The 14,794-nt window shown below is 42.8% G+C and overlaps 1 protein-coding gene across 2 annotated transcripts in view; it reads left to right on the top strand.

Annotated features, from left to right (window-relative positions):
- Positions 1–14,794, top strand: part of stard9 (StAR-related lipid transfer (START) domain containing 9) — a 36,926-nt gene that overhangs the window by 4,384 nt on the left and 17,748 nt on the right. Inside the window, exons 3-15 of one of the 2 annotated variants that reach the window (XM_075448910.1) lie at positions 1,043–1,159; positions 9,920–10,036; positions 10,278–10,310; positions 10,439–10,500; positions 10,996–11,108; positions 12,369–12,511; positions 12,602–12,669; positions 12,877–12,974; positions 13,149–13,361; positions 13,597–13,694; positions 13,776–13,853; positions 14,141–14,215; positions 14,324–14,503. In XM_075448910.1, coding sequence (XP_075305025.1) covers positions 1,043–1,159; positions 9,920–10,036; positions 10,278–10,310; positions 10,439–10,500; positions 10,996–11,108; positions 12,369–12,511; positions 12,602–12,669; positions 12,877–12,974; positions 13,149–13,361; positions 13,597–13,694; positions 13,776–13,853; positions 14,141–14,215; positions 14,324–14,503 — 1,395 coding nt within the window. Of the gene's footprint in view, positions 1–1,042; positions 1,160–9,919; positions 10,037–10,277; positions 10,311–10,438; positions 10,501–10,995; positions 11,109–12,368; positions 12,512–12,601; positions 12,670–12,876; positions 12,975–13,148; positions 13,362–13,596; positions 13,695–13,775; positions 13,854–14,137; positions 14,216–14,323; positions 14,504–14,794 lie in introns of both variants that reach the window. The other variant, XM_075448909.1, reaches the window with a different exon arrangement.

Raw genomic sequence — 14,794 nt, 5'->3', positions numbered from 1 at the left:
CAGAGGGGTTAAGTAGACATGCTTTCAGGCAAGCCAATTGCTGTGAGCAAAACTGATACCCTGAGCTTAGTACTGCCTTATGTCGCAGTCGGCGAAAGATAATGAGCCTTGTATGATAAAGACTACAAGACCTCTCCCTCTCATTATGGCTAAGAATATAACCCACCTAAAACAGCCAAATCAGAAACACAGGAAGCTTTAATGTAATTTGACTAAACTTGGCAGAAATGTGATTTGGAGCTGCTGCGGCAGACTTCTAACGGAGCCCTAACATTTTGAAAAGACATGGCCTTACAGATGTACAGAGACATCCTTTAAGAGAACTGAAAAGACGATTGAATATACATGTTGCATTCAGACCAAAATCTTTCAACATATTCACATACATTTCCCAGTGCTCGCACACACTTTGTGACATGAATGCTAACTTGTAAATGATACAGACTGTAAATGTGGGGTGCATTTAACAAGGCGCTTAATCACGACTAGACCCTGGAATATGCTGAGCGTCCCTAAGCTGAACTGAGGGGAGTTTGAAGGTCCGATGCAGTGATTTAGAATAAATGCGTCAGTGCTTGACTCCAGTCTGACTGCGCGGCACCACCGAATGCTGCTGCGCCGGTCATGCTTTGCTCACAGTAAGCAGAAAAGGTGGTAAGAGTCAACGCACTGGGGCGAATAAAAGACTGGAGGATGAGTAAGTGCATGGCAGCTAATGAATGGAAACAGCTAACTTGCAGTTCCACTGCGTTGTAGTGCAATAAACCAAAGCTGTAGTGCTAGCTTTTACCACCGTGGCTCCTGTTTCTTATTCACTCACCTGTTATCAAATACATAAAGTCTGTGTAATCACCCAGCAAGCTGCTACATTGGCTTTTTAAAAAATGTTTTATAGGCAAAACAAATACTGCTTAGTGATCTTGTGCTTGGCAAACTGGGTAGTTGCATAATGACCTTGTTACTGTCTAATGTTAAGTGTTGATTATTCATGTTAGATGAAGTAAAAATTGTGCGTCTCACACTTTTTTTTTCCTCCCTGAAGTTGGATGGCCGTACAGAAGGAGCCGTGGATTCCAGGGAGAAGCTTTTGGAGTTTAGTTTTGACTACTGCTACTGGTCGGTGGACCCTGCAGACCCTCACTATGCCTCGCAGGAGGAGGTAATGGCCTCGCTCACTCACCAACTTTGTTTACAAAAGCTAAAATCGCCACTGACTGACCTCAACGTAAATAAAACGTAACTCTTTCACACGCTGCTCACTGAACCTCTACAAATAGTAGTAATCCCCTGTGTTTTGACACATAAGCCAGTTAATGACTCAAGATGCACCCACCCATTTGTGTGTATTATTCAGCATTGAACAATATTTTTGCTTTCATGTTGTGCTTATGGTTCAAACGGTGCTTGTGTCCTAGATATTTGATTCAAGCATTCGGAATTAGCGCTAACACATTAGCACATTGATGAGATGGTTTATTTTGTGGAATGAATAAATATACATAATCCTTTCCCGGCTATTTGGATGAGTTGGAGTCCAGAGGAAACATTGTCCTTGTGGAGAAACTACAACAAGAATGAGTGTGTTTGGTTGTATGTTTTTGCACAGATGGCCACTCGAGGGATATGATATCTGCTCCATCTGTTGCCCAGAAGTCTGTTTTCTTCAGAAACTGCGCAGATAGAGTCGGTTTGCTTTTCATGTCCTGGGCTGTGATTGGGCAATTAGAGATCTTTGAGTTGTTTTGATTGGAGGGTTTTTGTGGAACCAGATTAAGGTCCAGATTAAGAGGAAGCAGTGCCCAATGTAAAAATGGAATTCATATGGATTTTTTGTTGTTGATTTGTATTTACATCAAGGTGTCTTTGCATATCACTAAAGCAAAGCAATGGAAAAGCTTAGGTTTTATATTCAGTCTGCTTATTCTACCCTTTTGTCCATGGAGATTTATCTTTGGCCACGCCCTCTCTGACCATCTTTCCTCTTGTCAGAGCTGCCTTTGTATTTGTTTGAGAAAGACAGGGCTGTGATGCTGGCCTATATTATGCACAGAGCAACAGACATATCAACACTTGTATCTCTGTCCCTCTTTTCCTGCTTTCTCTGGCCCTGGCTTTGGCTGGTCTTTCCTCAGCAGAATTGTGTCCACTCACAGTGGGCCTGGTTGCCACAAGACATTCCACTGATGACCCGGGGTGGGCGATAGGGCGTCAGCGGAGGACAGAGCTGCTAGATTTGAATCTGACTTTTTTCTTCTTTTTTTTTCTGCTCCAGAATCCAAAGAATTGTCTCTTTAACAGAGAACCTTGTTTGTCACCACGTCAGCCGGTTAAAGATCAGAATTCCCAGTTGAAAATATTTAAGTTGCGTATTTTGCTGTTGCACGGCGGATCTGAAGACGCAGTGAATCTATAAAAGGAGAAAATCCAGTGTTTGTGTTGCATGGCAGGAAGCCAGTTTAATGGAGCGCACTGACGGGTTGACTTTATAATCCTAGAGTCATTCTTTCAGCAGACAAACTGCTTTTAGGACAGCGAGGAGCCGTCTCAGTGGCCAGTTGAGATGGCAGATTTGTTTTCCACAACCATATTTGGCAGCCAAGGTTTTTATTTTTTCTCATGTTGCCTCATTTCACTCACTGGCATTTAGATTTGCTTGATTGGTCTAAAGTTGCACTATTGATTTCGTTGTCAAATATCTAAGCAAATCTGTGTTTAATGGGTTTTCCAACGTAATTAGTCGATGCTATTTTTTGCCAGTGCAAGTTTTTTTTTTTTTCCGTGGCTTCTGTTTCCAAATGAGATATTCACAGCGGGAACTTCGACTTTGTCCTTCACCGTATTCCCCTGGAGACAGAGAACATCAGAATCTGTGGTGGAATGAGATGTAGGGAAACTGGATGTTGACTCGTGCTTTTCCACTCATGCACTATCTCACCACACCCAGCTCCACTCGCCTCTCCTGAAGGACTCCGGCTGCTCAAGCCCCTGTGCTTCCCTTCTCACTCCTGCTCTGTACTGTTCATGTGCATCGCTGATATCTTACACCAGTTACTTCTGGTGGTTTCTATTTTTGGTGACAGCAGCAGGAAAGAAATTAGGAATTTTTTTAGCTACATTTTGAAGTGCAGACATGGTTCCATTCTTGTCTCCATGGGCTCTCCACATATGAAAAACATGCATTACAGGGCGGGGCGTTTAGCTCTGACGATGTATCCTTTGGCATGAAGCATTATAAGGAGAAAATTGAGTTGAGAGGAAGGAGGAGGGATCTGCCAGGTGAGGGAAGGTAGGGCTTTGGATGGGAGTCATAATCCATAACGGTAAACCAGCTGTTGAGCAGTTGTGACTGTTTGTCTAAATACTGGCTTTATGTTGGGCTTTGAAATTGGGCTAATTAATGTCTTTTCCACAGTTTAATAACGCCAACCCAGAGCTGCTGTATTATGTCTGACAGCGAGAAACTTGGGGGGTGAAGAGAAGCAGCTGATTTGAGTAGAAACACAAAATGGCAAGAGAAAATGATAAGGGATGGGAAGAGAGTGAGATAGAGAGTGAATTCCATGAGTGAAGGAGGAGGGGAGGACAGGAGGAGAAATTGGTGGGTGTGTGGGAGGGGGTTCCAGTGTGCCTCTGGAGCCCCCCTGGCTCTCACTCGCCAAAGTCACAGCTGCCTCGCAGAGTCATTTTTCATAGTTAGATTTCAGTGTTAAGACGTCACTGCTGAGGATTCAGCTTGGAGCACAAGGTTTTTTTTTTTCTTCATTGTCAAATAGATTCAGCTTGCTGGGGTTTTTCCCCTCTCCTCCTCCTCCTCTTCCTCTTCCTCTTCTGTCTCTCTGTGACTCTGTCGAAACGGCAAGATATGATTGTTTCGCAGTGTTTCTAGGTCTGTGTGTCAGTGGTGCTGCAGAGCAGGGAAGAATAGGCCCTCTGTGTATTGGAGTAATCCTCTACGCACATGTGAGCATTTAGTCCCCCTCAAACACATGGCTTGAACAACAGCCAGAGTCCATCTCAGGCTGGTTTGAGTTAACTACAAACAGGCCACCAGAAATACATCAGCCTATCAACAAAAGGTATGAGGCCTGTGCCATATGGAAACGATTGAAGCACCTGTGATATATGTTTAGACTTATTTCAGTGGAGGCAGAAGATGAAATGAATTGTTACAGGCGAGACTGAAAGTGGGTGGACAGAAACATATCACCTAAGTTCAAGCTGAATTTAGCTCGCCGTGCATGTTCTAATAGCAAAAAGTGTTTCTTTTGAAAGACTAAAGAAAAAAAGTTGGTGTTTTTTTTTCTCTGCAGAAAAAAAGACATCAATGAAGGTGTTGCATAGGCTTGTTTTGTGTTCATATAATGCTTTTGAATTTGAATACAGCTTGTAATAGATCCCTGCTGTTACCCACGGCCTAATGTTTCACCCTCAAATGAGTGTCAGATGCTGGCTAACCAGTGCTAATGGTTGTTTACTTAATCTCTCTTTTTTTTTTTTGCCCCCCCTGGGTCCTGTCAGCTCATCTGGAATCAGCAGCAGATCCTGAAAGTGGGCATTATCAAAGGAGACCATTTTCCCAACTATTTTTCTTCTTTTCTCGTTGCTCTCCCTTTTCATTTCCTCATACTTTAACAGTCTGGCACAGAATAGAAAAGTGATTTAAACAGAGAGTAACAATAGTTTGTGTCAATCTGCAGTAATGTTTCACCGGCTTTTTCCCCAGTGAGGAAACCTCTGCACTTCCACTTACACCCGTGTGGAGATCACACCAGGCTCCCCTCAGTCTGAAGCCTGGAGAAGTCATTTCCAGCTTGAAATTAAGATTGGTGATACTTAGGTCCAGCATGCGCGTTTCTGCTTTGGCCCCTTTAACAGGGACTGGCAGGGGGAGTAAATCCCCAAACTCTTTCCAGATATGGTTTTATTTATTTGTTTTAAGCCCAGCCTTTGCCCCAGTGTCAGCTCAGCAGAGGTGTACGCAGAAAAGTTGAATGCTCCGCCTGCCTTCATTCGTTTGACTCTTTTCTGCTCCTCTTCATTCCCATGTGTACAGAGGCCCGGGTAATGAGGAGCAGCCTGTCTGTTCGGTCTGCACATCTCCCTCCTCTCTCTCGTACAGCCCCTGTGCACTTCGATGCTAATTTGACCTACAAAATTCTGTCCAAGTGTGACAAACAAGACCATTGTTGAACTGTGGCCAAACAGCTTCCTCTGTGTCTCCTCTGGCAGGAATGCGATTTGGTCTCCCTGCCTGTGTCCTCTCTCCCGTCTTCCTCGTCTTCACATTTCTCCCTTTCCCCTCTGATTCTCTTACTCGGATGCCTCTCCAGGATCTCCTGTGACATTTCCCCCCCCTTGCGTCTAAACAAAGGCATTTAGTTTTGCTCAGGGCCCAGCTGTTGTGTTTGTGTAACCCAGTTGGAAAGCGTGGGACGGGAACCAAGCGAACCCCCCCCCTCCTCTGCTGCAGCTGTCCACTCCTGGACAGGGAGAATTGAATTTTACAGCATTTTATCCGAGTTCATCCAAGTTCGACTGTTTAGGAGACAGTCGTTCAACTCATTTTTCTTTGCTTTGGTTTACATTGGGCTTGGCGGCGCCCTCCTAGCGAGGATGCTTATGGAGGGAACACTAATCTCTCGGTGACGTCAAACTTGGCTAAAACTATGAGAAGTTGAAGTTATAAATGTGGCTAAGTTACTTCACTGGCATTTTGCCATCACCCTTGACAACATCATAAAAACACACACAACCACCTCAACACTTTTTTGGATTTAGTGTAAAGCAAACCACATAAAACCAGACCAGCACTTGGTATTTTTCCGCAGCCACTGATTACGCCAGTGAAATCATTAAAGCATTATTACACCATTACCTGTTAACTCTTACAACCCCTTTATTGTGTTTCTGTCGTACAACTTTCACTTTTTATTTTTTTATTTTTTTAAACATTTATCAAACACTTCACCGCCTTCAACTAGGTTTTTTTTCTATCCTGGCAGTTTGAAAATAAGGAGACTTGCTGCTTCCCACGCATATTATTTGGAGATGGTGGCGTCGTGTTCGTCTCGTGCAAACAAATATCTCACTCGATGCATCCCTATCTGACCATAATAAATAGCCAGTAATCTGCATTTTTTTAGTGCTTCTTTCTCAGAGAGATTCTTCATTTACTTTTTTCTACTTGATTAGACCATTCTGGTCCTCTGCTACGCTTTAATACCCTTCACCACCTAAAGGCTTGTTTTGCTCTTCCTTCCTCACCCTGTTTTTTTGACCTGATAAATCTTGCTTCCATTTCCTGCATAAGAATGAAATCTATATTCTGCTTTGCCCTGTTTCATTGTTAGGTTGTGTACTACTTGTTTTTCTTACTGAGGGAAGCGAGCCTGGAGGCTTTTGTTCTTGTTTTAGATGCTGGTTCCGCTCGGCCTTTAAACTGGTCAGACACACACATGCACGTCTGCGCGGCGGCCTAGGCTGACGACAACGGTCTTCCTGTGCATGGAGGTGTTTCGTCTGTCCCAAGTGTGTTTTCGGGACTCTGACCAGCCTCCACTCTTACTCTGGCTCTGGCCAAATAACTTTGTGTCCAGGTCGTCTTTCTTGCTCCATTTGAGTCTAGACCACATTTCCATACCCACAATGCAACCTGTCGCCCACCTCACCTGCTTTGTTAGTCCAAAAATATCCCCCAACACTGCAGGGAGTTTCACACTGTGAAAGTCGGTTGTGACAGAAGGCCATTGTGGCCATTTAAGCAGGCAGGATACAAGAAGCACAGATGAGAATATGATTTCAATTTGGTTTGACAGTGATGATAAACAACGGGGTTGTTTTAATGTTGCCCGACTTTGTCTGTCTAGACAAAGTCATCCACTCTGTTTTAATTGCCTTGGGGTTGAAATAAATATGAGATTACTCCTATTGTTTTTTTTTTTCTTTTTTTTTTTAATGGTTTTACTTCAAGGCCATTTAAAGTATTTTGTCGGCTTTGAATGAAAACAAAAAAGGTAAACTGTGGTGGTGAACAGTTGGGATAGAGGACAGAAGGTAAAAAGGCTGTCAGGTTCAAAGAGGCGGACCGTTGAAGTGAAGTTCCATCCCTTTATGCAAAGCCTGCAGGGACCCTCAGCCTTGTTGTGGCCCCCGCTGTGTGAATTTAAAAGGGTCAACTTTAACAAGGCCTGCATTGATTCTTTGTGTTTGAGAGGAGGGAGAGTGTCTGTGTCTGTTTTTGAGGAGTAGGGTGAAGACAAGACAGAGATGGTGCTGCTTTTTGTCTTCATGTTTAAGCCTCCATTCAGTCAAGAGGCCGGGGGCAACACTTGGTGCTCTGGACTCCAGTGGACTGCACGCTTCACAGTTTGTGTTAACGATTCCCAGTACTGAGCCACAGTTATATAAGGTGCTTTCATGTCAAAGTAATCTCTTCATTTAAAACAATAGATTCTAGTGGCTTTAAACCTATTTTTATGTTTTTCTTTATCTCAATTTGGCTTGTCTCTATGAAGTATGCTGTTTAAGATCAATTATACAGTCCTTAATAGCTTTAAGAACACTTGTTGATTTGCTCAGTAACTGTAGCCTACTTAAACTAGTCAGAATGGTTTCCTCCACATGTGTTCGTTGTTACTTCCCAGATCCCTGTTGAGTGGTTTATACCATCATTGAGATGGTCGTGGCAACAGTTTTACTGGCTTCATGTGGCTGTTGGTCAGGCTAATGAGTTTTGCCTTCAAAATGAAAAATACATTGTGGTCTTAATATTTTTTTTGGTTGTTATTGATCCATGCTGGTTTTTAATTGATCAAATGTAATTTTTAAAAAAATTTTATCAGAAAAATGTTTTCTCTCTTTTTCCCTCACAACAGTTGAGTGCAGAAACAGTTTAATTCTCTCTGAAAACTCAAGGCTGTTGAATATTACCACACAGATTTGCACAATCCCAAGAACAACCAGATGAGCACTGAATGCATTCGGGGTCCTCTCTCAAGAGCTTTCAGCCACATCCAACCTAAACCCATTCCCTCCATCTTGTAATCCAAGAGTACACACAGGCTTTGCTCCAGATTCTCAAGTCTCCTGAAGACGATTGGTTGTCAGAAATACACTCGCACGCACGGGAGGTATGTTGAAAATATTCCCATGTTTGATTCTTTGAGGTTGTGCCAACATTGAGAGCATTCCTAATCTACCTATCCAGGAGTCCCCACGGTCCAGTTTTGAGCCTGGGGCCAGGGAGGGAGACCCCTCACTGATCCCAGGGTGTGTTATGGTTGTGGGGGAGAATGTGCTGTGTCTCAGGTCTGGTCTAGATCAGGTTGCTACCCCCCCCAAGGCACATGTTGCCTTTGGACTGAGTTTATGGCTTGCAGCTGAGGCCACATGTCCTGAGGAACTGGTTCTGGTTAAGTTTTTTTTTTCGCTTATCAATAATAAACAAAGTAAAGATCTCAATACAGTTGATCAATAAGCAACACTTGAACACACACATCTGAGCAGAATAACACATTTTAACCCGTTAGGAAATGTGAAAACAAGAGCGTACCAATGTTCATGTCGATATGAGGCCTCGGGTCTTAAACAGTTCAGTGATAAACACCCATTTTGCACATTGTGCACAGTGTGCAGTTTGTTATCATGATGTGACATGTTTGGCTCTGATAAGGCTCAACGGTAAATAACTGCTAATTCAGTGCTTCTGTGCTATGGAAAAGCTCCCAAGATTTGCATTGCTTGCCAAGATTATGACATTACCTGGAGGTTTAGGAAGCTGAAAAGGTTGATTTAGGATTTTTTTTCCTCCCAAATAGCTTCTCCATTATCCCCAAAAATGATTGCCTGAGTCATGTTACAGCTGTTCAGTGAGTCAAAAAGTAGATGTTGGATCTGCCGGGCTAAACTGTGAAATCTGATCAAAATACGTTGGCATTGGAGTCTCATAGTTCTGTGGATTACAGCATGGATCTTCAGTGGATCAGCCTCGTTCCCGTGCATCCTCCAGCTGCTCAGTTGGATTTGCATCTGGGTTCAGCTCCTTTTGCTCTGCTCTTCGTGAACAACTTTTGGTCTGCGGCGGGTAACCATGTCCGTCTGAGGGAGTGCCATGGGAGCGTGTTCGGTCTGCAACAATGTTTAGGTGGTTGGCACATGTCAAAGTAACATCCACATGACTGCAAGGACAGGAGGTTTCCCAGCAGAACATTTTTTTATAAAAAAACAACAACAAGAGATCTGTGTTATTTGCATCACCTGGGAGTGACTTTCAGGGTATAGATGATGAGCGGTCGTGTTTTGGCCTTGCCCTACTCATTTCCAGCTTCTGGAACTCAGACAAAGAACGAAATAAAAACAAAAGGCCTCTAGTTGATTGTTTTTAGTTGGGCTTTCCAAGATCCCCTGTCTCTGAGCTGGTTTTTCAGCAAGGTTTATTCTCCTGACCAAATAAATCTTTTAGCCTTTTTACCTTCATATTTCTTTTAAAATACACATTCTGCAAAGTTGCCTACCCAGAGTATTGGGTGACCGCTTTGCTCCTTACACAAACACTTAATCAGGAAACAACAGTACCTCCCCACCGCTGGCCTTGTGCCAGAGCATTGTGATCACGAAACCTCCCTGTAAGTCTACACTCATGTAAAAACACTAATCTTTTTGGGATCAAGAACCCAGTCTAACATTGAAAAACAGTTCAAAAGAGCACCTGCATTATTTTTCCAAGTGAAAAATCCTTATTCTCACTTTAAAGATATTCATTATTTCACATCTTCAGCACCAAATTGGAACCCTGCTGAATGATCTAAGCATCTCGGAAAACCAGAGAGCCAAGTGTGTTCTTTCACCTGCTTACTAATCCAACTCTTATTTGATCGTTCTTCGTGTATTTGTGATTGAAGGTATGTGGTAATCTCCTCAGGTGTTCCAGGACCTGGGTGTGTCGGTGCTGTCCGGAGCATCTGAGGGCTACAATGTGTGTCTATTTGCTTATGGCCAAACAGGATCTGGAAAGACGTACACCATGATGGGGACTCCGGTAAAGGAATACGCTGAAATCTTTGCATGACTTTCTTTACATTTGTTTTAAACGTTTTAACTCCTGTCATATGGCGCATTGGCGGCAGTGCAACTACGTAAAGCATTCACTCAAAGTGTGCTGCACAGACAATGAGCAAATGTACACCCTCTGTTCAGAAAAACATCCAGTTTTGACCCAAGTCTGCATTACAGCTATCAAACTGACGTGTTTCATCCTCTTGTTTTCTGGTTTTCCTCAGGACTCTATCGGCCTGACTCCTCGTATTTGCCAGGTACGGATATAGATTACAATTCATGCAGATGACGTCAGAAGATAATTGAGCACAGGTCAACATTCTGCTTTTTTAATTCTGCTGTGTTCGGTACGGTAAGGTAATTGGCATTTGTCCTTCCTTTAAAGGGTCTCTTCCGTGGTGAAGATGCTTTTCCTGACCAGCACAACTCAAGCAGAGTAGAAATCAGGTGGGCAAATTGTGTCCTTTTGTGTGAAGTTGAAATTCATATTTGACTCGTTTAAGTATTCATGGTTCATTTATGCTACGAAGCTGCAGCCAACAAAATGCAAATTAAAAATACATGTTCCTGCCTATAACTTATTGAAGGTATTGTTGAATGAATGGAGAATATGCTGTGCTCTCTGAGTTCCTGCTGTGATTCATTCACAGGAAAAAAATGTATTTAAAGCCCTGTCCAAGTCTTATGTCTTCCAACTGTGTTTATTATGAGATGCCTTTGCACTCTCGTTGTCCTTTGTTTCTGCAAATAAAGCAAAATTCCAGAAAGGTTAGCTTTTTTTTTTTTTTGGTAAATGTCGTTGATGTACACAATGAATTCTTTGACCTAATTGAGTTAAACTGAACTCACCTGGTAATCGATGAGACTGTCATATGACACAGACATTGAGCGCTTCATTCCTGACATTGTACGAAGGCCGATGTTGAACTTCCTGTCTCGCAGCTTCTTGGAGATCTACAACGAGCGTGTCAGAGACCTGCTGAGGGGCGGAGAGCAGAAGAAGAGAGCCTCCCTGAGAGTCAGAGAACATCCAGAGAAAGGGCCGTACGTACAAGGTGAGGGTTTGGAGCCTCCGTAACTGCACTAAATTGTGTAAAGTGTGGTTCTCAGCGGGGTCCGGGTCTAAACTTAGGCTAAAGGCACTCTCCCATTTCCATTTCAGCAAGAATTGGATTCATCCAGTTCGATGCTTAACCATTGAACCACCCAAACCGTGTGATGTTTTATTTATTTTTTGCCATCAACAACTCAAAGCCAGATAGTCATTAATCATTTAAGTAGAAGTCTTGGGCCTTTAAATAAACTTTACTTCAGCAGCCAAATTTCTTTAGGAATAAAACAAGATTTATGTTTAAAGGAATGTTCCTTATATGTAATCTCTCTCTCTTTACTCTCATACACATAATTTGGAAGGGGATGTGTAACACCGTCTGCAGCGCATTCAGTGATGCCCGTGCATTGTAAACTGGATTTATAAAACTGTGGTTTGTGGCCAGTGGCGGAATTTGTTTTTGCCTCGTTAAGTTTCTGATCTGTTCAAGAACTGGACTTCCTGGTTCTCTATTTAGCTCCTCTTACTTTTTTTTCTCCCTCCGCCTCCTCATCCTTTTTCCTCTCTTTCTTTCGCCTCACTCATCTACTCTCTCTCTCTCCCGCTCTGTTTAAAGCCCCGCATCCACTTATTGTCTGCACCAAGAGAAATCCCAACTGACCAGAGGAAGTGAAGTCATTTCCTCGTGGTTCCGAGGAGAACACATCCCCACACACACGGAGCACATTAAGGATTTGCAGTTTTTTTTTTTTTTAAACTCTTATCCCTTAGCATCCATCCAGCAAACACTGTTTTACGGTCATTTTTTTACCGCATGGTAGGGAGGGGAAAAAATGGAGCCAAATAAAAGAACCAAGAGGCATCTAATAATCTTTGCACATATAACTTATAGCCCTAGAAGTTGGTGTGATTCACACCCGGAAGAGGAGCATTGTTACAAATGTTTGTTAAGTGGATTTGGGAAAATATCAGTAATCACCACAGAGGAAGTATCGATGTTTCCTGTTGGTGTTTTTTTTTTTTTTTTCCCCACATTTCGAACATTTTGAGCTCTAAATGAAAATAATGTTTCATAAGAGTTTTTATAGATCATTCTAATCAGTTGACCTGATTACCTTAGTTTCATAACAGGCATACATTAACAATAGAATATAAACCCATGTCCTTATGTTGTCTTCGAACAAAGTTTTGTGAAAATAAGAATTTTCAGTGCTGACAAGAGTTTTGATTTGGTGTTTTTTTTTTTTTTTTGTCTCCTAACTAGACCTGTCGCAGCACGTGGTCTCAGACTGCAAACAGGCCATGGACCTGCTGGAGGAAGGCATCGCCAACCGCATAACCGCAGCGACCCACAACCATGATGCCAGCAGTAGATCCCACGCCATCTTTACCATTCAGTACACACAGGTTGCTTGCATTAGGTCAAATGGTCGTCCTACGATTGTTTCGTCAGTTATTAGTATTCGTGCATGATTGATGTTTCTCTCTTCTTCGCAGGCAATCCTTGAAAATAACCTTCCTTCAGAAACTGTCAGCAGGATTAACCTGGTGGACTTGGCTGGGAGGTGAACTATGTCCTTATCTTTTTTTTTTTTTTTTTTTTTTTCCTGTCCTTTCTGAGTCATTGACAAAAAAGTGCCCCCTACTGGATATTGACTACTGCCCTGAGATTTTATGAAATCCACATTTTTCACATTGTATACTCTTGTGTTTTCAGTCATTTCTAATTCTCAGACTGAAACCTCATGTTATGCTTGTTTTGTGTCTGACAGTGAGAGAGCAGATCCCCACTACTGCAGGGACAGACTGACGGAAGGCTCCAACATCAACAAATCGCTGGTTACTTTGGGCATCGTCATCTCTGCTCTTGGTAAACAAAGACATCGTTTTTGTTTTTTTTTCAAAATTTAAATTTAGAACATTTAGAGATCACGTCTAAGAAGCCGGAATGTTCTCAACTGTATTTTTCCTTCTACATTCTCATTCCTTTGTTCATTACGCATCCTCTGCACATCCTCCATTCTTTCTACCACTGCCTCCGCAGCCCAGAACTCTCACATGTCAAGCAGCTGTCAGAGTATCAATAGTGTGGCCTCTGAGGGGGACAGCAGCACGGTGGGAAGCCACAGCAGCTCCCTGTCTGGAGGAGGAGGAGGAGGTGGAAGAAGGCACTGCTTCATCCCATACAGAGACTCAGTCCTGACCTGGCTGCTGAAAGACAGTCTGGGTGGCAACTCCAAGACCATCATGATCGCAAGTGAGTATTGTTTATTGAAACTAAAGCAACTGTCCAAAAATATTCTTTTATTTCCCTAAACAGAAGCTAATGGCTGCCGAGGCTAAAGAGTATTAATCTATAAATGAACCTTGTGTTATTGGGAAATTGCTACCGTACGTCGTCTCGCCAATTAAACTGTCATTCTTAGTTCGCTAACCGTTGCTTTGGTGTCTTTGCCTGTGCGTGTTTTCTGTGTTTTTTTTTGTGGCCGCAGCGGTGTCACCCTATGCTAACAGCTACAACGAGACCCTGAGCACCCTGCGCTATGCTGCCCATGCCAGAAATATTGTCAACAAGCCGCGGATTAATGAGGTCAGTGGCCCCTTTACTGCCAAATGTCAAAGTTTTATCGTGCGATAAGAATGTTTTTGATTGGCTATGATTTCTGTTCAGGATGCAAATGTTCGACTGATAAGGGAACTCAGGGAGGAGATTGACAGGCTGAAGAGCATGCTGCTCAGCTTCGAAATGGTACGCTGACCTTTTATTGTTCAAGCGTAGTGATAATTCCTCCAGGGATACAACCTGCTGATGTTAGAAAAATTCTTCGTACTGTAAAGGCTTTGAAAGAGAGATTCCCACATTACAGTGCAAGTTTTTCTACCAAAGCTATGATAGAGTGGTTAGTCTCATGGTGGCATTTCTAATCCCCACTGTGGTAAGGACAGTACTGCATTTTGATGCTTGTGACATTTTCCCTTTGCTCAGTATATTGATTGATCTTTTTTTTTTTTTTTTGCCCTCTTGACTCCCAGCAGCGTAATCCCAGTCCGTCCCTGAGTGATGAGAGGGATGGAAATCTTTCTGAAATTGTCCTACAGAATGAACTAAAGGTAACACGGAGTTGACACACATACTTTGAACTTCTTTTTTTTTATTTTTTTTTATAGCCAGTTGAATGTTTTTGGTCCGGTCGACATTTTACATGGCCTCCCTCTCAGGTGGAGCAGCTGACAAAGGACTGGTCAGAAGGCTGGAGAGACAAGAAGGTGCTGCTGGAGCAGTACGGTGTGGACATCAACAGAGACCGGGCCGGTTTCCTCATCAGTTCCCTTCAGCCACACCTGGTCGCCCTGGATGGAGATGTTCTCAGCACTGGAGTTGTCTTTTACCACCTAAGGGTATGATGATAAAAGAGCAAATAAATGTGTTGTGTTCATGAATAAAAACTGCTGGTGTTAGTGTGGGGTCAGGTTACCTTATTAGAGATAATTCACTGTGTGTTTGTTGAGGTTCTAGAATAACTGGTATAAGAGCTGCTGTTCATATTACCAGGAATAGCATTGGATGAGTCTGTGCATGTATGAGACGGGGCATTTTCATTCTGTTTCTCCTTTCTTAAGCCTCTAGACATGTAACTTTCTGACAGATATTGTTTTGCATTTGCTCCACTTTTCCAAAATCTCAAAGTT

The sequence above is a fragment of the Odontesthes bonariensis genome, chromosome 17, assembly GCF_027942865.1.
Source record: "Odontesthes bonariensis isolate fOdoBon6 chromosome 17, fOdoBon6.hap1, whole genome shotgun sequence".
In the NCBI taxonomy this organism is placed as follows: Eukaryota; Metazoa; Chordata; class Actinopteri; order Atheriniformes; family Atherinopsidae; genus Odontesthes; species Odontesthes bonariensis.
Note: the sequence above shows the minus strand (reverse complement) of the source record. Positions and strands in the feature narration are given on the sequence as shown.